The sequence below is a fragment of the Chrysemys picta genome, chromosome 10, assembly GCF_011386835.1.
Source record: "Chrysemys picta bellii isolate R12L10 chromosome 10, ASM1138683v2, whole genome shotgun sequence".
Lineage (NCBI taxonomy): Eukaryota > Metazoa > Chordata > Testudines > Emydidae > Chrysemys > Chrysemys picta.
The window spans coordinates 22,319,188-22,343,664 of record NC_088800.1 but is presented as its reverse complement, the minus strand read 5'-3'; the positions used below and the strand labels follow the sequence as shown (position 1 = coordinate 22,343,664).

The window sequence follows — 24,477 nt, the reverse complement described above, 5'->3', positions numbered from 1 at the left end:
CACTTTTTGTTCCCACTGGAAAATAGAAAATACCGTGGACTCAATCACAGGTTTATGTTTAGGGGTATATTTTTAAAGGGGCTAAAACCCACCTTCCCTTTTTACAGATGCAATTTGCACCCACAAATAAATATCAATGCAATAAGAGAACTTGCAGCCCCAATTTAATTGCAGCTGCAAGAGCACATGTTCAAGTTGAAACTGCAGAAGGAACGCTGGCTGCTCTCATAAAAACTCTCTGCCTTTAGATGCAAAAGGTGGTTCTCATGTTTCCATATAAGGTATATTCTCAAAAGGCAATAAAGTCTTTGTTAACAACAGACCTCCAAGGCAGCCTTCAGCAGTGGCGATTGAAAAGGTGGCCTTCTTCCCATTGAACATCTGTGACCCACCATGGTGTTAGTATCACTGTTTCCTAGGGGTGTTCTATTTCAAAAGGCGGCACTAAATGCTCAATGAGGTCACTAAAAGATTCCAAGATGATTTTTCACCAGATCAGGGATGTTAATTTAGGGGTGATGTCCCTATTTAAATGACTACATTCTAACTGCTAAAAATTCTCTCTAGTTTTGTTAGAGGAGTTCTTAATCTCCTTTCCTGAAGACTGCTATTTAATGTTTCTAGTGCAGAGTGACTACCATGTCCTACCCACAAATGGCTACTGTCCAGTGTCTGGAATGTGATTCTTATATACAAGAATTGCATGTAATATATGGTAACTTATTTGCTTTACTATGACCTCACCTTCCCTTTTCCACACATCTTCATGTTGCATCATGTCATAAAATAGACTGAGCTCATTGGGGCAGGGGCTGTGTGGCTGCTTGTGTGTGTGTGTGTGTGTCTGTACATTGCTTGGTACCATGATGCTTTGATCCATGATGGTGCCTCTCCTGCAAATGCGTGTTTAATCACCAAATATTTATGTGTATATTTTTCTGAGTTGACGGGCCTAAAATTGTAAGAAGTAGCAGGAAACAAGTGATAAAATTCTTCCAAGGAAAAAGTAGCTTTTCAGTAATAACTTGAAATGGATTTGTGCTAACTTCAAAAAGTAGGTTTCAGAAAATTGGCTTCTTCAGATTCAACAAGATCAAACATCGCATTAACAAACTTTATTGAAGCAGTGAGCAGAACACTGAGTTTGAGGTGAGCTTTTTTCAGTTTCATCATCCTTATCAAAATGTAGCCCCTGTTCAGTTCCATTCAGGAGCAGTCTGTGTTGGTCTTCAACACACAAACGATGACAAAGAGCCGTCTGACTCTTCCATGAAAACAGTTCAGGTCTCTACCTGTCTTGTACCTTATCAAGTTCCAACCCTTGTTTCTTATCTTGTAATGTTACCTAGATGTTGCACAAAATGAGCAATTTGAAGAAAATATTAAAGCATTTCCTCACATGTTTACTACTATATACTCTATCAATTAAATTCACCTCTGTGAGAGGGCCAGCAGAAGGACTGTGTACTGCTTAAACCCCATGTGAAGCCTCTTTGAACTTCACCCCAAGTGAAGAGAAAAAATTAAAGGCAGAACTAAAAGAATTAACGCAGCAATTTAACAGAAGATGGCTAGTAACACCGAAGATGGCTAGTAACACATGAGGAATGAGCCAATAATAGCTAAAAACTTCCATACTGGAGGGGAGTAGGGCTGCCAAATTTGGTGGGATGTATTCCTGGAGGTTTCATCACAAGACATTCTTTCATTGAAGATTAATCTCTAATTCCTGGAGATACCAGGACAATCCTGGAGGGTTGGCAACCCTAGAACGGGGAGGAATGCATTCCTGATTCTACGCCTGAAAAGAAAACTGGCTATACTTTATTTGTATTGTGGTACAGTCATAGATCAGAGCTAGCATGTACAAACACAGAACAAAAAGACAATAGCTACCCCAAAGAGTTTACCAACATGCTGAAGATTTCATCCAAGAATGCAGACTAAAGTATGACAAGGATGTCTTTGCTTAAACAATGAAAATACAATGGAAAAAATTGAGAGTTCTTCTCAGGTGTAATCCTCCCTTCTTATTTCTGTTGTATGGTTGCTGAGCACCCTATTTAAACCTTTAGCTACTTGAAAGATGCTACAACATGCTTGACATTGCAATGTTATTCCTTGAAATATTGTGGCAATCAAGATGGGGACACTGGATAGTTTCAGACATGTTATGTAACCCTAGTACCTCAATGCTTGCGGGCCTCTAAATATCCCAGGGCCAAGCTATACCCTAGAGACTTGGCAGAATAAATGAAATGTACCTTTTAAATTAAACTCATGAAAGCTAACCGTATAAAAAACCCCTAAGTCCTCTAAACTGAATCCCGAGGCAGTTTTGCTAACTCATATATTTAAAACCCCAGTTCATGGAAACAAGTGATTATGAGAGAATCTCAATTTTCATTAATTTAAGCCCTCATGAGAAGCTTGAAAACTGGACCCGAGTTTCCTAAAGGCTCAAACCAGAAGGCAAATAGCAGGAACCCCAATCTCCTGATTTTTTTTTTTTTATTTTTTTTTTAAATGCTTGGGGTTGGCAATAATTGTAATTGTAGTAGTCGGAGTACTGCCTCTTCAGAATGAGAGAGGTATGACCAGCATATCCACTGAGAAGGCTGTATGGCAGGGAATTCTGCTCCTGTGTTGCTACAGGCCAAACGTTGTTGTTTCATCTCTGTTAATGAAGGGCTGTGCACAGGCTGAGCTCTCTCTCTAATGGGGATGTGGCTCAGATGCACCTTGTGTCAGGCTCAGCCCAGTTCTCTAGGTGAAAGGAGTAAATTCTGGGATCAGCTGATGGAAGCTGGGTGACTTAGAACTAGACCTGCCAGGGTATAAAGGGCAGCCTGAGGTTTTGGCTTGTAAGTGCAATCCTGTAGGATAAAAAGGCAGTTGCTGGAGGAAAACCTTTGCAAAAGTGGGCAGAAAGACTCTCCTTAACTCCCAGGCAGAAGGGTTTGGGGAGTGAGACCTGCAGGGAGTAGATACTCTGGCAGAAGACCCTGGGTCAGAGGATGGCACATGGTTCGTAGAATTTACATTAAACTGTTTTATCTATTTGGGAGAACTAAAACTCAAGCCCTGAAGAAAAGGGACTGAAATATGCATGCTGTTGGGAGGGTTTTAGATACACTGACTGGTGAGTTGGCCTATTGGCTTCCAGGCTGTTTAACTCAGCTATGTTAGAGAGTCTTAAAATCTTGAGCAGCAGAGTATACAACAAACCAACAGTAGAGATGGGCCCAGACCAAAACCCTGCATCCAATTCCAGTCGCTGAATTTTGCAGAGTTCAGATCTGGACTTGATCTTTACTGTTTAAGCGCATCCCTAATTTGCAGGGAGTAAACCTGGAAGATCCCCAGTACATTAGAAAACATGGTAATGGTCATGAACATGCTAACAGTGGCAAACATTTTGTTCTGGTAACTTATCCTTCAGTGAAAGGTCTTCTCTCTCTAGTTCAGTACAAGAACTGTGTGTTTAAAAAAAACTACAGTTTCAATTTGTGGATTCTATTTTTATTCCAAACATGCTTTCTGCCACATAGCTAGACAATCTGAATCAGAAGCAAATAGAAGGATGTAAATATGTTGCTGATTTCTCTTGAACTACTCTTTTAAAAGGGAAAATAGGAATTTCCTATCATTACTTGTACAATCCTTTGCTTTGGCATGGCTTGTCAAAGAATTATCTCATCATTTGTTTTAAGATGTCAAGTGTGGTTAAGATTAATTAGTTTTCATACAGAAATCTCCTTTGAGCAATTTATTGCCCTTACTTCCCTTGCTCCAGCCAGCACAGAAAGCATGTATATACTTGGAGTTCAAGAGCAAGTGTCAAATATGAAATTGCTTCTTGGCTTTTGGCTATTGTGAAGTTTTCATGACTGATATATTATGGTAACTGTATTAATGAGTTTTACAATTACTATCCTTTTCCCAATGCATTGCATTAGTCTTACTTTCTATTTATTTGTATAATAACTGGGACTGGGGCCCCTTGTGCTAGGCACTGCAAAAACACAAAGGGAGGGGCAGTTCCTGCCCCCAAAGAGCTTAAAATATAAATAGACAAGGCAGACAAAAGGTGGGAAGGGGAAACAGAGTTGAAATGAATTGCTCAAGGTCACATAGCAGGTTAGTGGCAGTGGAGGGATTAGAACTCAGCTCTCCCGACCGACTCATAAACTCGTATAATTTTAAGGTCAGAAGGGACCATCATCAGACACACTCAATTTTGCATCATTAAGCAAACTTCTGCAAGATTTCCCTATCTCCCAGTCCCATACCAGCAATTCAGTATTTATATTAACTCTGGGCTTTAAAGAGGATCTATCTATTTTCCTAATGTACAGTTTGGCCAACCTACTGTTCATCCCTTTGACATTGTAACTGAGATCTGTGCACCTCTTTAATTCAACATTTGCCTCTTGGAATATCAGAAAGCTGCCACGTGGCTATGTCTACATTGTAGCTGGGAGCAAGCCCTCCAGCCCAGGTAGACAGGCCCGTATTAGTTCAACTTGAGCTAGTGTCCTAAAAATAGTGGTGTGGATATTAGTGCACCAGCAGAGGCTTGTACCCACTCTACCCCCTGAGTGGCTAGTCTAAACCTACACTGGTTCCACATCAGCCACACAGCTATTTTTAGCATGATAGTTCGAGCCGAGCTAGTGCAAGCCTGTCTAACATGGGCTAGGCGGCTCACTTCCAGCTGCAGTGTAGCTGTCAACTTTCCCCCTGCTACACTGGCAGCAGGAAGGGGTGAGTGGTGTACAATCTGTGGCACTGTAGAGTCAGATCATCATTTCTTTGGGTGGTCCTCCCTGAACCAGTTAGATCAGTCTTGTAGCGCATGGTGTCTAATTCCCTTTTGTGCAGAGGAGAATGTTCTCCCATAATGTGATTCCTTTTTATTCTGTACATTATGACATAAGCAGAAGGAGGCAGGGGAAGAAAGCTGCATTAACGCTAACTTCGGTTTTTTTGCATGGAACAGGTATATATGCATGTGTCTCTAGTGAATTTCACATTAATTTATAAATACTGAAAACATGTTAGTAAAGCCAGTGGTGCCTATTCTGACTCCCAGCCCAGTCCATATATGCAGCTTCAAGAGCTGGAAAGGAGCTGCAAAGGGCGAGGGGGAATTCCCCTAGCACAGAAGCAGCACAGGGCTGCTATATGTAACCCATTCTGCCCCTGGGCTGCAGGCTCATTGCTGCAGGGTTTCTGGGCGGTGGTGCTGTCAGGAACAGTTGTGGGGAGGCAGGCTGGGGGATTGCTCAAATTTACGTTCTGTTCTGGCCCTAACAGCAGCCCAGAATCCAGGTGGCGCAAAGATGACTCGGAGTCGCCTTTTCCTTTGACCCACGGCTGTACCTCTCAGGAGATACGGGACAGAATCTGTCCCAGCAATTTTAAAGTTAGTCTTTCAGATTTGTTTGAAATGTGTAAAATGATTTAAAAGATCTGTTCTGTTGGTGTACATATGTGTCTCCTATTAAAGGTAATGAAAAGCAGCTGTTAATGGAATTACGTACATGCGCCAAAAAGCTAATAGCTTGTATTCTGTAAACTGCTGTCTCTTTGTTATGTGAACAGTTACGTGGTTATATGTGCTCTTATAAAATAAACTCCTTTCCTGGAATGTCTATGCTTATAGACTTTAAAATCATTTAAAAAATATTCACTGCATTAGACTGGAAGCCTGTAACATTCAACTTCATAATCAAAGCTTCTTGTAAAGATTATAAAAAACACCTGATTAACTGGACAAAATATTGCTATAAAAGCTACTTTAGTGTCTAAGGATTTTATTCTCAAGCAACTTTTTAATCTCTTTTTACATAACCATATGGTCAGTACAGCAGAGAATGTGCTTGCATTGTTGCCAGGGATGATCTAAATAAGCACAGCAGTCCTAAATTATATTCGTCAGTAAGAAGCATAACCATCTCTTACCTCTCTTTATCAGAAGTATGAAAAATAAACTATCCCACAATTACCAGTTTATTATAATGGCACATGTCTGATATGGATTTCCATCAAATGTGGCTACAGGAAAATGTAACCACATTTATAGAAATGCTGTCTCAGGCCCCAGCATATGCTGGGGTATAATCGATAAACCTTGTATAGTTGTGGTTGCCTCATACGGTTATTTTGTGGGTCAAGTGATGCTTCTGTATTTCAGTGCGCAGGTGGCTGAGGTATTTTTGTTGTGCCTTTCCATCATCTCACTGCTGATTTATGGTAATTGCAAGAAAATATAACTCCATTTATTTCTGATAAAATAAGGAAATGGAATGATGGTATTAACAGACATCCTGCTGCTACAAATTACTTGTACCCTTCTAGGACTGTGCTAAGGGAATTTGTGCCTAGGAGATCTGTGCAAAGCAAACAAATTGCACTCTATGTAAGAGCAACAATCATAACTATTTACAGTATAAAGTGATATAAATTTACATGGAACTTCAGGGAACATGTATTCTGTACGTTCTGTGAATCCAAATTTATCTCATTCAGGCAAGACCAAATCACACAAGACAGCAATGAGAAGGGGGGAGGAGGAGGGATTTCCTGAATAAGTGGGTTTAAGATGGTATCTGAAGGAGAGGGGAGAGAGCTCTTGGATGAGGACAGAGAAAAGGTTGCTCACACCTCCACCAACTCACATCTCCTCCTTTTGGGTCCCTAGGTGTCTCCTCATAAGTGTGTATGTGCTAGACCTCTGCAACACACTTCACTGGAAGAGGCTGCCCTTGTCCATGTCCTTTGGCCAAAGACTGAGTAAGGATTTAGGTTCCAGATACCTCTTGCCTTTGCTCCTTCTCCTCAGAGGTTGAAGAACTTTGCTCTCTTTGGGGCCAGTCTGTGTGAAATGCCACACAACAAACTCTTTAAAAGATTCTCTAAAATTGGAGAGAGAACTCAAACTGTCTTCATAATCAGAGGGGTAGCCATGTTAGTCTGAATCTGTAAAAAGCAACAGAGGGCCCTGTGGCCCCTTTAAGACTAACAGAAGTTAGTCTTCTGTTAGTCTTAAAGGGGCCACAGGGCCCTCTGTTGCTGTCTTCATAATGTAATTCATATGAATACTCTGCCAAAGCCCGGAGAGGCAGGCAACCCTTAGCCTCTCTACTGAGAGAGGAAAATTTACATAACTAGAAAGCAGTTCCCTTCTCTGACCTCCCTTGGTCAGTTTGACAGCCTCATGCTGCTGTGTCCAAAGCCAGATACGTGTATCTCCCTCACCTGATCTGCTGCTGAAGTCCAAGCATTTAGTATTGATTATCATATTAAGGTTAGGTTACACTCGTGTTTCCCCACACAATTACTTGCTCAGGTGTGCTGTCTGTCTCATTCTCTGGCAAGTTCCCACACTTACCTGTCTGCACATTCAGAATTTCAAAATCCCTCTTGATCTCTCTTTTTACACATCCTTGCTAACCAAGTCCATTGCCCTTTGTTATAGGGGTGACATAGCGTCGACCTTCTGAGAACATCCGATTTTTATCTCTGCTGACGGTAAGAGGAAAAAATCATATTTCCTTTGTCAATTTTCTACTGTCATGAAATATAAACTATTGACAGACCCACTCCCTGTCTCAATAGCAAAAGGATGAAGCCAAGACTGGGAGGAGAGAAACAAAGGAGAGATGAGTGGGAAGAATGCAGGGAGAATTAAGTGTGTGTGGAAATGACACAGATGGGGGCGGGGGGGAGAATTATGCAGGGCCTGAGAAACAAAGATGAGGAGATTCAGTAGGAAGAGGTGGCTTGTCAATGGGGGAATTTCCAGAAGGAAGGGTGTGACGGGGCAGAGCACCAGGAGAAAATGGCTTCAGTAGCAAGATATTAGCCTTGAGTCAGAGGCAGTGAAGCCAGAGAGGGGAAAAGTTTAAAATAATTAAGATGAGAGCTGATCCTGGTATTAGTAATGCAGAAAGGGAGAAGGGTGGACTTTGGAGATATGAATGGTGGAAATGCAGCAAAGGAGCTTTCCAGTTACTCCTGCACAGTTGAGTAATGGAAGGAGGTAAAGGCAAGAGGTGGTAGCCAAAATTTTGGCTACAACAATTCTGAGAGCAAGGTGCAAGGGACTCAGCAGCATCAGTGGCCTTAGACACCCAAGAGGAGGGGCAGAGTCATGGCCCTAGTCCTGCCCTCCCTTTCGGCATCCTCAAAAGTGGGAGGATCACATGCTACTCTTTTTTTAAACAGGTGTTGACACCCCTCATGTTTTCATCTTGTAGAATTCTACTTGCCCCTATTCACTGCAGGCAGAATGTCTCTAGATACTGCCATGCAATGGTGTTATCTGCAGTATCGACCCTAAAGTGACACTGGTTCCTAAGGCCACAATCTGGTCTTTTACTTTCTGAGAGGTCACCTTTCTTATAACTGAACTTTAAACCACTTGCACAAACTAAAATCAGTGTAATTTTCTTTTACAACTTGCTGAAATTAACAATTGTATATAGTTAAAAAGAAACCTAGTCTCTCCCCCAACTTCCTTGAAGAATAGCAGACGGTACACTGGTCTGGAGGGTAACTGAATACCAGCAGATCAACAACTGACTGCTGGAGATGCTCTGAACCTTCAGACATCTCACTTAACCAAAAATTTAATGGCAGAAGCCTGGAATTTTGGTGGGTACTGGTATTCATCTATCTTATGAATCTGTTTTGTTCCTGGCTTTCCATCTACTCAGTGTGATCTTTATAAGTTCAGTGCTCTGAGAAGGAACGTTAGTGGCAATTGCATTTGGATAAATAGACTGATCTCCTTTTAGTGGTCCAGTAAGAGAAATCTCAGCCATGTCTGTCCTGATAATGCCAAAATCCTTCTTAAGAGGCTGATACCTGAAACTAAGCTGTAATGACTGATATATTGATATGTTCTTAAAAACAAGTACATGTTAAGGAGAGAAAAGATGGACAAAGTGTATAATCATATGTAGGTTAGATATACTGGCTCATTAGCATTTTTGACAGCGATAAGGTCTAGTTATTGGGGGAGGATTGGGTGGAGTCTCCTTTTTAGGTCACAATGCAGAGTCTGAAAAGCCTAACCAACAGTGGTTAGTCCAAGAACTAATGGCCATATTTTAAAAGATATTTAGGTGCCTTTAAACGCAGATAAGTGCCTAGTGGGCTTGTCAAGCACTTAACTCCCAAGGGGTTACAAATGTAAATATAAATATTCAGGATTAAAATAAAAAATGTAACTCTGCATTATTTACTTTAACATTAGGCAAATGTCAAGGTTTTCTTGGCCAAATCAAAACAGAGGAAAGAGAGCTATCAAATAAATAATAATCTTCCAGATTTTACTTGCGACCTTATTTAGCAGATTATTATGGTATAGAAGTAGAGCTTCTGACTTTAGGTTTAACCTATAAAATACCCCCAATACAAAACAAATTAAATTGGTGTTTATCCAATAAGCACTGGAAACACCAGAAATGGTTACTTGGATCTAGCGGCTTGTCTACACAGAGCAGCAATTTGGACAACAGGTGTATGACTTCTAAAGCACACTGAAGTGTTGTGCATTAATTGGTCTGTGTAGACCCGTTGGTGTGCATTAAAGGTTGCCTAGTGCATTTTAATGTAGTGCTGTTAGAAACAGTACTACATTAAAGTGCACTAGGGAACATTAAAAGAAATTACTCATTACAGTATATACTGCTGAAATGAGTAATGAATATACATAATAAATAGTACAGTATATACAAAGAAAAAGAAAACCCCCTAAAACTATGAGGTTTTGGACATCTACATAAAACTCAAATTGCTAAAACGAAACCCTGACAAATGAAATTAATAAACCCTGAAAAACAGAAGCCCTGTGACTTTCACTTGTACTGGAACTTCCAACAGAGGAGCTCAGTATTCTACACACAATAACTAAATCTCTCACAACCCTGCGTGGAATAAACATTCACCTCTGAAGTGAAACACAATGGTGGTTGAACAGCTTGCTGCAATGCAACACATGACAGAAGTGGAGAAGACTCTGTCCACCTAGAACTGTAGGGCGTTTTGTGTTATTACATGAAACATCATTGAATCTTTAAGTGCAGCTGCAGGAAGCAAATGATTGAAATCAGCTCCCCGTATCTTCTTGATGCAAAGGAAGGAAGAATAGCGCACTGACTGTGCAGTGAGGAAGGACTTCATTATCAGTTATGAGAGGTAGTATCACTGATAGCACATAATCTGTGTTGCACAGCAACTGTCCATGCACAGCATGGGAGACCAAGGCAGAATGAGGCTGAAGAATCAAGATTGTGTGATAAGCCAGTTAATAGAGCAGTGAGAGAGGTAGAGGTAAGAGAATTCACTTCTGATCTGTCAGCAGCTACAATGAGAAGTGCCTGAGAATAGTACATTATTTTCTATTGAATGTTCATAAAATTAAGCCCTAAATTCCAATCTGAAGTAAACCATCTGCTTGAGGGGCCAACACTACAGCACAGTAACAAAAGGTCATGCAATGCAGCAATTGCTAAGGTACAGTAACAGCACGTTTGAGGTCTGACTGACTCTTCCGTCACGGAAACCAACCAAACTCCATGACTTAAACTTGGAGTTCCCAGTGAATAGGGAGTAGTGGCCACTTGGATGGGGGAAAGAGTTGTGGCCTGCACATACTGTAGATTCCAAGGTAAGCAGAGCATCATCTTGCAGATTCTAACCCATGTCCAGGAAGGGCCATCTCCTCTATGGCTTGTGTTATGCAGAAGGATGAATTGGATTATCACCGTGGCTTTAACATCTACAAAGAGTAGGCCCACTAACTTCAAAGGGATTGCTCACATGCTTAAAATGAAGCCATTACAGTTTCCTGGCAGTTTTGTCCCAGGATCCAATCGCTTCATGAAAAACAGCTGCTTCCTGGCCTTCCCCCTGCTTACACTATGACCTCAACCCTAGGTCACAGAGGGGCTTCCACAGGTTTCTAGGGAAAGGCAGGACTGTGTTGCATCGACTCCACTTTACCCCAGCTTTGCTAACCTCTCTGTGCCTTCCAGCAGAGGGGTGAACAGAGCCCTTTGCCATTATCCAAGTACTTGGGTACGCTGTTGGTGAGTGCAGCCATGAAGCAATGCACAGTGGCTTTTATGCAACATGTTAGTTGCTTTCCCCAGTGTTTATGAAAACTGTTTATTTGTTGTGTAAATGTCTTGCCAGATTCTTCCTGACTAGACCCTATTACGCTTCCCAGTTTGCTGATTCAGACCTCTGTTACAGAAAGGCAAAAAAAAAAAATTGCTAAAATATAAATAAAAAAGAACTCCCAGGTTTTCACCCTGATAAAGTGCAGCCTTTATATCCACATAAATTCCACAAATGATCACTGTGCCATTCCAAAAAGCAGTTGCAAACATTGCAGATACAGTTTCAATACTGCATAACCTCCATAATTCCTGTCTCAAAGAACTTTGCCCCAGGATATTTTAACATTACTATTTATAACACTACTTTTATGTTTCTAAATAAGTCTGTTTACAAAAGTATCTTGGCTCTGTCTGGAAGGGCTTTTGACTGTACTTATCAAGATAAAATACAAAACAGACTTGTACTGCTCACACACATGTGTATGCAAATCATGATAAATGATTTGCAGACAATGATTTACTAAGCAGTCCAAATTAAATAATATAACTGGTCAGCTCCAAATAAATAATGCATGTTTTAGAGCCCTATTTACATTAATGAATCATTTAAAAATCTGATACTGTTTACTAAGTGCATATTTATTTCCCATGGTAGAGTTTAGATCATTTATCCATTTTTAATATGCATTAAGCTTTTTGTGCCCGATGTGGTAGGGGAAAATCCTAATTCATTAAAGTCAATAGCAGAACTCCCACTTACTTCAAGAGGGCCAGGAATTTTGTCCACAGTGTATACTTGCTTTGGCCACTGGCAGCATACAAAATCCTAAACTGTTAAGTGTTAATGTTCTATAAAACCCCATCACCAGTTGAGAACTCTACATGGGGGCTTGGTGCCGTCCTGCAAGGGCCAAATTCCCATTGATTACTGTGAGAGTTTGGCCTAAAAATAGGGTTACCAGATAGCAACTGTGAAAAAACGGGATAGGGGGTGGGGGATAATAGGCGCCTATACAAGAGAAAGTACCAAAAATGGGGCTGTCGCTTTAAAAACGAGACATCTGGTCACCCTAAAAAGCAGGGCTGGCTCTAGCATTTTTGCCGCCCCAAGCACCAAAAAAAAAAAGCTGCGATCGGTGGCAGCTGGACGTGCCGCCCCCCTCTTTGTTGGCCACCCCAGGCACCTGCTTGCTACGCTGTTGCCTGCAGCCGGCCCTGCTAAAAAGGGCTCCAGAATCAGACTTGTGATAGAATAAACTTTCGGGGGTGGGGGGCCTTACAATGCTTTATAGGAGAGAGAGGTAATTTAGCCCTTTGTTCTCATGTGATCAGAATATAAATGCAGTACTTCTCTGTAAAAAAGTAGCAGTCTGTATTCTGAACTAAGTGCTTGTAATAAGTTTTAAAACCAATGTGGTAGAAGATAGCTAGCCAATGCATAGCAGATGAGGATCTGCCCTTCTCTCTTTCTCTCACTCACTCCACAACACCAATGATATATCATGACTACTGCAGGCAACTTGAAATTCTATGGCCTGTGTTCTGTCGAAAAATGGACAGTGGCTTAGGGTACGTCTTCACTACCCACCAATACGGCGGGTAGCAATTTATCCGGGATCGCTATAGCGCGTCTCGTTAAGATGCGCTATATCGATCCCCGAACGCGCTCACCATCGACTCCGGAACTCCACCAGAACAAGTGGCGGTAGCGCAGTCGATGGGGGAGCTGCGGCCGTCGATCCTGCGCCATGTGGACCCCAGGTAACTCGATCCAAGATACTTCGACTTCAGCTACGCTATTCAGGTAGCTGAAGTTGCGTATCTTGGATCGATCTCCCCCCCCCCCCCCCAAGTGTAGACCAGCCCTTAGTCTTCATAGGTTTTAAATTAGGCCCACTGACTTCAAGGGGACTACACATATGCCTAAAATGGAGCCTTTGCAGGATCAGGGCCTTCACTGGTAACTTGTCCTCATTTCTTCAGCATCTTTTTGGTATGAAGTTAAAAAACTTGATTCTGCTTCTGAAAATGACTTTTTATAAAATAATCCCTAGATGTCTGTCACTCTTATTCTGTGGCTATGTTATATTCTAAGTATTACTTGCTCAATTTTGGGGCGGGGGGGGGGGAAAGGTTCCAGAGGATGATCACATTTTATGGAGTAAGCATAACTAATCTATAGTAAAAATCATGAAGCTGGACAGGGTATGTGCTGCTTTAAAATTTGGGATGTAGTCAAAATGTGTAACTTTTTCCCCTTAATAAACTGGGTTATACAATGTATGTGTTGAAAAGAATGAAGACATGTCTAGTACTTCTAGTGTGGGACAAGTCTGTCCAGACACTGAAGTCAAATATATTTATCTTACAGTAGTTAGCTTGAGTACAAAGCAGGGATGGATGTGACAGAGGCTGTGATGGATGCCAAGTCTTGGATGGCTGGATAGTCTAGTATGGAGATGATGATTTTTCAAGTATAACTAACATTTATCCCACATTATTGAATACAAGGAGCTTTTTGCGTACAATATACACATGTGAAGTTACCATCATGACACAGTACGTTCATAAACATGGAAAAAGTACTTCTGCTCCTCTTGTAGACTCAGCTTTAGTTGGCTATTGAAGGAAACAAGACTCCTGGAATGTAGAGATTAGACTCCCGCTGGACCAGCGAAGGTGTCTAAGGGACTCTTCTATCCTTTCAGCACCTGGGCAGCAGGCTGTCAGAATGCTGGGGTTTGCACTCCCTGAATGCAAGGGGCGGGGCCAGACTAGCACTGCTGGAGGTATTTCAATCCTTCCAGGGGTGGTGGGTGTTTGTATTTATATTGCAAAAGCACCTAGGAGCCCTAGTAATAGACCAGGACCCCGCTGTGGTAGGCACTGTACAAACACAGTATAAAGACAGACCCTGCCCAAAGTGATTACAATCTAAGTGTCTGTGAGCGGCCAGAGCCCTGCTGCCCTATACACCAGCTAGGACTGGTGCTGAAGGGAGTGCATGCTGGACATCTAAAAAGTGTATGTGCTACTTCTGAGAGGGAAATCCTAGTCTCACTGAAGTCAACGGCAAAACTCCCATTGGCTTTAATAGACCCAGGACATCACCCTAGTGTGCATCTCCTGGCTCTCCTGGCGGCATTCTGCTGCTACACTCTGCAAGCAGAATACCTCTGGCCACTGCCACGGGGTGCTGCACTGACGAATTCCTCCCCAGCCTCTCTTTCCCCTAGTTATGAAATAAGCGATCCCCTAGATTTCTATGCCTGCAGTAGTAACTGAAAGTATGATTATCAAACACCCACATACACATATACTGCACTGTACATATGGAATAGTAGGCGAAAAAGACCAAAAAAACCCCAAACCCAGCAACACAGTGCTTTCTCAGAGCATATGTGGATCCAAACAAATAAGGGAACAGCTAGTAAAACAATTCCTTTAGACAGAGGGTGGGGAGAGCATTATAGTGCTTTTCCCTTGAAGAATTACCGTACATACTACCTATTTAATTCTTCTGCCCTGTATGACCGGGGATACCAGATTTTTTTTTATTTTGTACAAGGAGGAAAGACAGCATGGATGAAAGGGAGGTTTAATACAGTGTTCAGCATTAACTTCTGGAAATTAGCAGGCTGTGAGAAAAAGTGTGTTTAGGGCAATCTTTAAACCATTTTTTTTAAAATAAACTCTTAATCTCCACAAATTGTTGGTAAGAGCTGTCTTAAAGCAGCTTGTCTCTAATACTGACTTTCCTTTTTTAACTCAAACCAGTGAGTAAGATGTGATCATTTAGAAGAAATTATATATTTTAATAGTACATCACCCTGAATATAAAACACATGACAGGGCACTCCCTTAATGCAGGAGGCAAGGGGATAGATGTACAGCCTGATGTTTATCTATTGACTTATAAAGCTATTAAATAAATGATAAAATAAACAACAGGACATCACTTGCAGATTTACCTCATCGTAAAACTAGGCTGGCCAAAAGTAAAAAATAATCTATAGGAAACAAGCCTATACTGTTAGGGGACTTCACCAGAAGGGACCTATCCATCCTAGAGTTCTATACTGTCGCCCATCGCTGTAGTATCTGAGTGTCTTTCATGTAAAATCAATAGCAAAGTCTCTAATGGACTTTTCCCTTTACAGAAATTGGAACTCTGCTTGGGCTAGGTTATTTTTGGAGGGGAGATGGTGATTGGAAAGGGTTTGGGAATAAAAAGGGTGTTTGGATTGTGAGTGGCACTTTCTGTAGAAAGGCATTCTCAAAGGAGAAGGCTTTGCAATGTTTCGTAATAGATCTTTTCCATCTCTGTCTACTCTAATCACAAAATAAGTCAGACAACAATAAACATGGGCATGATTCTGACCTCGCTTACATATTTTTGCTGGTGTAACTACACTGACTCAAAGGAGCCACTCCTGATTTACACCAATGTAAGTCAGATGAATCAGGTCCTTCCTGTGACTAGATTCAGAAATCATGTATCTGCTATCATATGTAAGAAAGGTTTCAGAGTAGCAGCCGTGTTAGTCTATATCCGCAAAAAGAACAGGAGTACTTGTGGCACCTTAGAGACTAACAAATTTATTAGAGCATAAGCTTTCGTGGGCTACAGCCCACTTCTTCGGATGCATATGCATCCAAAGAAGTGGGCTGTAGCCCACGAAAGCTTATGCTCTAATAAACTTGTTAGGCTCTAAGGTGCCACAAGTACTCCTGTTCTTTATATGTAAGAGTCTTTCGTTGTGAGACACTACAATAGACAGTTTTGTTGGTGTCAGGGTTACCAACCAATGACTGTACGAAGTTAAAACCTGAAGATATGTATGGGGGTGGGGGACCTTTCTATTGTACAACTCTGCCCTTTGGACTGAAATTGGAAAACTATGTGCTGGCAGCTAGTACTACTGTAAAGTAATGTAAAATCCAGCATTACAGGGAACTGTCTTTATTCACTTCCTGTGCTGGGCATCCTTCAATTACTGGACAAGTCAACGATTACTCATTTATTTTGCTCACTACTTAGGGATGTGGGTCGGTTGGGGATGGCAGAGGAAAGTGTTTTTCCATCAGTGGTTTTTAGTCTTACCTAAAAACTATGCAAGCTCCAGCCACCAGAAAGCAGCTGTTTTATGTTTTTGTGACAGTTACAAGTTAAGACACTCTAAAAATAAAAGCCTAAGGATTTTGCATGTCTGGGCTTGAGGGGGGAAGTCTTCCCTTCCAAATATTTGGTCAAATACTTGTAGTTCTGGATAAAAAGAAAAAAAAATTGCAGCCCCTGGATATAAAGCACAATGGACCAGATTTGTCCCCAGGCAAGCTCTGCTATGTTCAGTGTGTCACACCATGGCTGAATTTAACCCCCTAAGCCAAATCACACTGTTACACTAGAGCAGGGGTTCTCAAACTGGGGGTCAGGACCCCTCAGGGGGTCACAAGGTTATTACATGGGGAGGTCGCAAGATGTCAGGCTCCACCCCAAACCCTGCTTTGCATCCAGCATTTATAATGGTGTTAAATATATTAAAAACTGTTTTTAATTTATAAGGGGGGAGGGGTCGCATTCAGAGGCTTGCTATGTGAAAGGGGTCACCAGTACAAAAGTTTGAGAACCACTGCACTAGAGGACCCAGTTTGACTTCAACTGCCTGGGTGTAAAAGGGAGCAGAATTTGGCTGAATGCTTTGTATTCTAGTGTCTTAGTTCTTCAGGCAACAAAAGGGGGAGTTATTGCTTTTGCTGTCCCTGAAATTGGAGTGGAATGGAAAGGTGCAAGGGGGCAGCTAGGGCGACTTTTCTGTCTGTGGCAGTGTTCAACACCTGTTGGATCCTGCTAACCCACTGTTGCTGCACCAGTGGAGGACTTATGAATAAAGTATTTCACTTAGAAAGGAAAATCAAATGTGCAACTACAAAATGGAAAACGGCTTGCTATTAGTACTGCTGAAAAGGATCTGGGGTGATAGTGGATCACAGATCAAATATGAGTTGTCAATGTGATGCAGTTGTGAAAAAAGGCTAGTATGGGTTGTATTAACGGGAGCATTCTATGTAAGGCATGGGAGGCAATTGTCTGGCTCTAGTCAGCACTCAGGCCTCAGCTGGAGTACTGTGTCCAATTCCAATTAGGAAAGATGTGGACAAATTGGAGGGAGTCCAGAGAGGACAGCAACAAAACTGATAGATGTTTTAGAAAACGAACGGGCCCGTTTAGTCTTTTTGAGAGAGAAAAAGGAACCTGACAAGTCTTCAAACATGTTAAGGGTTGTTATAAAGAGGACAGTAACCAATTGTTCTCCACTGAAAGTAGGAAAAGAAGTAATCTGCTTAAGCTGCAGCAAAGGAGATGTGGTGAGATACTGGGAAAAACTTTCTAACTCTAAGAGTAGTTAAACTCTGGCACAGGCTTCCCAGGACAATTGTAGAATCCCCAGCCTTGGAGGTTTTTAAGAGCAGGTTGGGCAGCCGCCACCTGTCAGGGAAGATCTAAGTTCACTTGATCCTGCCTCAGTGCAGGGGGTTGGACTTGACCTTTGGAGGCTCTTTCCAGCCTGACATGTCTGATTCCATCATCCACCCTGGCTCACATGGGGGCGAGCAACTTCTTGCGCTGCATTTGGAATGCCCCAGCCTGCAGCACGGGGCGGGTGCCGGCTTATTTCCTCAAGGGAGGAGATTGCTCCAGCACCCCCTGCACCTCCCCCTGCACACACGGGGACCTCTGCAAAAGCCACCCCTGCTCCAAGTCCCCCGCAGCTCGGTCCTGCCCTTGGAGTTGCTGTAAACTGTGTAAAGTGACAGGAGCCGCCCCCCGCCCCCACTCGCCCTCCGGGCTGGAGCCGGGTCCAGGCAGCGCAGCGGGTCCCGCCGGCAGCCGCCCTCCCTACCTGCAGGCGCGAGCAGTTCCCCCTCGCTCAGCTCTGCGGAGTCCGAGTCCATGGTGCAGCCGCGCGCCGGAGCTCCGAGGGGCGCCGCGTGCAGCCCTGGGCTCGCCGCCGCCGCCGCGCGGAGAAGTGCAGCTCGGAGCTGGGGAGAGCGGAGTGAGCGAGGGAGCGCGGGCGGCTCCGCTCCTGTCTCCTCCCAGCCCGGGCGCTGGGTCAGCGCCGCCACATGCAGCCGCCTCGCTCCGTGCCATTGGCTGCGAGGCAGGCGGGCCCCTCGGGGGTGCATGGGGGGCGGGAGGAGGAGGCTCCGCGCTCTCCCTAAACTTGTTACATGGGTTGATCTAATCACCGGCTGCGGCTCCGCAGCGTCCCCAGCTTGGCCGCAGCCTGCGCTTGGCTGGCGCTGCAGGGAGCTTGGGCCCCGGCCCAGCCTCATAACCCAGAGCCGTGGGGCCGTTCGCTTTCGGTGCTGTGGCTTTTGCTGGTTGTCCCTGGGTCAGTGCACGGGGCTCTCCTGCATGGCTATGCCTGGGTATGTCTGGGGCTCCCTCCCTGCTCCCTTCCGCCCACAGCAAAGGGGGCTTTGCACAAAGGGCAAATAGAGCCTGTCCCTAGTAGCTGCCCATTCAATTATTAGTCTTTGTATTGTTTTAGTGCCTGGGAGCCCCATTCACGGACCGGACAAACACAGAACAGAAACACTCGCTGCACCAAAGAGCTTAAATGATCATTGTGTATCGTCTGTTCAGGATCTTACTGTCCCATTCGGGGGGGGGGGAATGTGCTGCTGATTCTCTCCTTTTTTGTTTCTCTCCCTTCCCCCCGCACCCTTTCTCCCCTTTTACCTGTATTTGTGTCTCCCCTCTGGATTTCCTACCCTTTGTCAGCCAGCAGTTCACAACCTCTACCCTTTCTAGCTACTCAAAAACTAAGCAATGAAAGAGTGAATGTTGGCACGTGCAAGTCCAGTGGCATCACTGAGCATGAGTTGACATCTGAAAGAGATCAATAAGGGGGCAGAAGAATTCACTCCCCTCGCACCTCCCTCCATGTTGCTGCAGACAGAGAAAACCCAGAGCAGTGTTGTGAAGTACACAGAGTGCAAAGTTGCCCAAAGTGGCATTCTGCCCTGTGCAGCAGAACCACAGCAGCAAAAGTGGAGTCAGAATTTGCCCCACAATCTATAGAAAGTCCCAGTGTTCCCCCTCCCTTCATATCAGGCATAGCTAAAGTACAACCTGCAGAGACAACAGATCTCAAAGTGTCGCAGCCTGGCCCAAGCAGACTGGAGCCTGGCCTCTGTGCAGGACACAGTTCTGTATGAAAGATGAGGGTGGCTGCAAGCTGCTCCATTTATATTTTGCATGTCAGGCGCAACTTAATTTGGGAAGTTGCCAGCATCATCCTCGGTGGGTAAAGTTTGGACCTCCAGTCTTATATTAAGAAGATCGTTGTGAGATTTCACAGACAGCCATGTCAATTCAATGACAACAAAGCCTGACTTTAACATGTATCGTTTGCATTTAAGTTTGTAATGATCTCTTCAAACAATGCTGAGCAAACTACGAGAATTGACTTTATATATATAATGAGAGAGAGAGAGAGAGAACTCCTAAACTTAAACAAGGAATCTGCTCTCTTTCATGATAACATCTATAGTTTACTGTAAAGGGACAATTTAGACATATTACACAAAGGAGTAGAGAGCACAGCTGGGGGAGGCACTGCATAAGTTTGTTATGGAGAAAGCCTCATGGCAATAAGAAGTCCCTGGAACAGAATCAGAGAATTGCTGCAGGTGATGACAGACATCACATTCAAAACAAAATCTGAGAGCTCCAAGGTACCAACTCCCCACCTTTGAACCAGTACAACCCCAAAGAGTATAAAAAGGCTTTCTCGACTAAAAGAGCTGTCTAATTCTGGGGGCTAATGGGAGGAAGTTACCCATCAGATGTGGATTTGAGTTTAATCCATCTTCTCAGTCTTTCCTTCCTTCACATGTATCAGCTTCTGAAAGTTTTTATCCCTTCTATAAAAATGTTATCATACTATAGGCAAACATTGACTTTTTAATGGCACTAGGCAGAGCATACCAAAAGCTTAATATTCAGCCCACTGCAATCAACCATCTTAGGTGCAGCACACTCTCACCAACCATTTTAGGTGCAGCTCACTCCCCTTCCAAAAAAAAAAAAAAAAAAAAGAAAGAAAGAAAAAGGCCCCACTAAAAGAAATTCTCTAATTTTTTCAGGTTGTATTTTTCTTTGGGCAGAACCTATACTATAATCACATCTGCTTGTGGGAGAACTTTGGAGATCCACACTTGATCATTACAAGGTCCGTGTTCAGCTAGTATCCAGTGTTAGATGCTACAAATTCAGAAGTCTTTGATACCAGATGTTCAGTTGCCACTAGACAACATTATTTTTCATGATCCTTTAAAGAGGAAGAAGCCTTGGCTTGGGATAGTGAAAATGAAAACTGAACCGCACTCATTTTAATTGTTGTCAGCCTTTTTCTCCTTGCATAACCAGACCAATAGATAATGCAGTGGAAATGAAATAACTTAATCAATATTCTGTTGCATCAAAGGTGAGAAATATACACTGTGCATTCTCATTGCTGTGCTGTAATTATTTTCTATTCCACAATAAATTCTCTTTCAAGATAATTTTCCTACTTTATTGCTGCTAACTGTACAGCAGTCACTAAAGTTTTCAGCTGAAATAGAAGGAGCATATTGTTTCATTTCAAAACATATGGTTAGAATTCATTTTTTCCTTTAAATGTTCTTTAGCCAGCAGAGTCCAGCACTTGTTGTAACATGTGACCTGGAAAATTCCATATGCTTATTGCTCAGCACTTCATAGTTTCCACCCATTACAACAGTGTGCACAGAAAAACCAAAACCAATTAACGACAATATGTGCCATATCTATGTAACTTAAGTAATAGTCCACATACTGAAAACAGCTTCTGTTTGATTTGCTTTTGGTTTATTATGTTTAGTATACATTTCTTTCTGTTCAGCTACATAGTTCACTGTTACGATCTCAGTACCATAACATGTATTTCCTATATTACAAGACCGTTATCGTTCTGGGGTAGGCATAAGGGTAGCTACACCAGATGCTGGCACAATGCTTTTAAAGGCCCAAATCCACAGGTGGATTTCCACACCTTCATGTGAATCTCTCCTGATCATGTGGCTCTCATTTGAAATCCTTTGCTGCCTATTTATTGTACCTGAGATCTGTTTGTGGGAGAGCTCTGGAGATCCACGCTTCATTATCATATAATCAGTGTTCAGCCACTATCCAGGTTACACTCACATGTGAGCACACTTGCAGTTTCTATCTTAAGTACTTATTGTATTTGAGTGTCTCACAATTATTAATCTATTTGTCTTCACAGCACCTCTGTGAGGAAGGAGAGTACTATTATCCCTAGTTTACAGATGGAGACCTGAAGTAGCTTGCCCAAGGTCAGACAGGAAGTCTGTGGTAGAACATGCAATTGAACCTGGGTCTTCTGCATCCCAAGCTAACACCCTAACCGCTGGGGCAGCCTTGCTTTCTGAGTTCAAAATAGAGTGTGCCAATGGACAGCCAGAGACAGGTGAGATGGAAACTGGAGAAGTAAGAGATCTGTGAGTTGTCAGCATACAGGTCATAGTTGAAACTGTTACAGTGTAACTCACTGTGGTTTCCCAGGATAGCTGCAGAGAGAAAACAACACTAACGGAGAGTGGGTTGGGACTCCAGGGAAGGAATGGGCAGAGAGGTAGGAAGAGACCCACTGTAGCCCAAAGCTTTTGAAGCCTTGGGAGAAGAGTCTTCAGATGACGGAATGACTGATCGTGTCAAAGACATGACAAATGGATCAAGAAGGATATAAATGGGAGAGCTTGAGACGTCACTGGGAAGTGGTGACAACTCTGGTTAGGGCACTTTCAATGGTGTGGCTGGAGTAAAAACTAGATGGGAGTGGGGCCAAAGAGAAATTTGGTAGAGAGGCAGTGTGTATAGATAACCTGACCACAAAATACAGAGGCAATTAAACCAGTTGCCTCTGCCTCCCTTCTTTATCTTCACTCACAACTCCAGTACCCTTAATAATCTCCCTCCCTCCCAGGCCCATATATTCTGTGTAATCTTGGACTCTTTCCATCTTGCTCATATCAGGTGTCTTGCTAAGGTATGTCACTACTTCATCTTTCTCCATTGGTATCCTGGCTCTTAATATGTCAGGTTCATGCTCATTGTCCACTTCTCCAAGGTGCTACAAATCTGGCCCTCACCTATATCATTTCTCCTTATGTCCATTCTCTCTCTTTAGGCTCTTCCCAATCCTCCCGCCTGACTCCTCCCTTTTATCCCATTTTCCTACTCTCAGCTTCATACAGTCTGTCATTCTGCCCCTATGTCTGCAACAGTCTTGAACTTTCTCTCCCCTCCTTAAAACCTCCCTCTCCAAGCAATCTCTCCTCCCACTCCTGTAGTGTTGCCCTTGTGTTTAATTTGTCTGATTTAGATTGTAAACTCTTTGGGGCAGGAATGCGACTCTCTGTTTATACTGGCTGTGTAACTGTAAGGGCCTATATAAATCATTTGTAATACATAAAGTTTATTATTATTATTGTTAATTAGTAGTCTCCCCAGAATGTGCTATTTCTAATGCTGTTTACATTTTGTTTCTCCATTTTGTAAATTTTATCTTGTTACCTCCAAATCCCATTGTTACCTGCCACTGATCATCATCTAGCAACATATTTCATGAGCATGGTAGCATCCTTTAACCGCTTTTGGATTTCCTTTCATCTCTTTGCCATAATGCCATTGTTCAGTCTATTTTGGATGATGGTGTAGATGGATGTATTTCGGGAAGGATGAGCATTCACCCTGGTAGACTGAGTGATTGACATTAAGCTTTAGTCATTATTCTATCAACATCTTTGCCATACCATTAATTGTCAAACTACCAGCTTCTTACTGATATCCAGATGCTAATCAGCCTTTATAAATTCTTTAGTACATTTTACTTATACCGCTGCACATGTACCTTTATGGTATAAAAATAAAGGAGTCTTCTACTTAATTACAATTCTGTGCATAGCCACCTGCATTGTTTAAACACGACCCATATGCCAATATGTCTTCAAAACTCTATACTTTTTTTTTGCTTCTGATTTAGGCAGAATATATGTGACAAATGCTGCATATATAAATGTGCAGTAGTGTTTTCTGCCTGCATTTACTTAGGTAGCATGAAGCATCCTACAGTATCTGTCCAGAATTTCTAGTATTCCATCAATGTATTGTTAATCATTAAACTTACTGAACTGAATAACACCTGCGTATCTATGGTATCGGTGTTTTACTTAAAGAAGAACTGTGGAGACAATGATAACTTTGTGCTAGAGTCTGCATTAGACCTATGCTAGAGTTTGGAGTTTAAGTTTTCAGGGAATCAAGTTTAAGGCTAGGATTGAGATTTGGCTTGGATGGCATTGATGTGGCACAAAATGTGAGATTTTAGCCCCCAAAGGCAAATAATTTGCAAGCTCACCTATCTTGTGAGCTTTTGGTCATCCTGAATTGTATTAATCTCCCAGAAGGCACCTGAGGATAACAATAAACATTGGGTCACTCCATTGATATATTTTGTCAGATTTTGATAGAGGTTGATGGGCGGGGGGGATCAGCGTAGCAGAAATTTTATAGTAGGAAGAAATTAATCTGAAACAAACCCTGCCTTTTGCTGCATGATGACAGCACTGACTGAGGAAGAGGGAGCAGTGAGTGTCTTTGCTCTCTGTGGCCATGCAACTGCAGGAAGGAGTGCAATCAAACAAGACACAGCTAGGTTGGCGACCGGCCTATCCAGCACTCTTGCTCATATATGGAAGTTAACAGCACAGCCTGAGTGGTGAACAGACTGACCTTTCTGGTGCAGCACTAAGGTATCCTATGTTTCTTTCACCTGGCTTGAACCATCCTGACCTATACAGGTAGGATGCTTTATGTCCCTACCATGTTGCTTCCATTGCTTCTCTGTCCTTCCTTTGCTACTTGCTGTTCACTGTTTGTAAATAGGATTTTACTCATAAGGTAGCATTTTCCATTTCGGATAGTAATTCAAATTGCCCCTGCAACTTAATAATTTTTGCGCTATTCTAGAAATGTGTGGTGATGGGTTGTCTTTTTTGTTTGCTTGATTTGTTTTATTTTTTTAAAGAAACCCAAACTTTTATGTTCAAGTGAGCAAAAGTTATTGATTTGTCTTGTGGTTACAAAGAAATCCATCTTGGAAATGGTATGTGCAAAGTCTCACATTCCAAACAACGGTAGAAATGAAATTTATTTAGCAACAAAGATATTGACTTGAAATAAAAGGCCCACTTTCCAAAACAGGAAACACAGCCCACGCTGTAAATA

At 42.6% G+C, this 24,477-nt stretch overlaps 1 protein-coding gene and 1 long non-coding RNA gene across 3 annotated transcripts in view; one reads left to right on the top strand and one right to left on the bottom strand.

Moving 5' to 3' along the window:
* TNFAIP8L3 (TNF alpha induced protein 8 like 3) overlaps positions 1-18,294 on the bottom strand; it is a 60,254-nt gene extending 41,960 nt beyond the window's left edge. The window contains exon 1 of one of the 2 annotated variants that reach the window (XM_005305045.5): positions 18,041-18,294. In XM_005305045.5, the coding sequence (XP_005305102.1) occupies positions 18,041-18,092 (52 nt within the window). In that variant the 5' untranslated portion in view covers positions 18,093-18,294. The remainder of the gene's footprint in view (positions 1-18,040) is intronic. The other variant, XM_065559408.1, reaches the window with a different exon arrangement.
* Positions 1-23,342, top strand: part of LOC135973922 (uncharacterized) — a 66,199-nt gene extending 42,857 nt beyond the window's left edge. Inside the window, exons 2-3 of the long non-coding RNA XR_010591006.1 lie at positions 20,292-20,377; positions 21,455-23,342. This is a non-coding gene — a long non-coding RNA (uncharacterized LOC135973922). The remainder of the gene's footprint in view (positions 1-20,291; positions 20,378-21,454) is intronic.
* Positions 23,343-24,477: the final 1,135 nt, after the last annotated feature.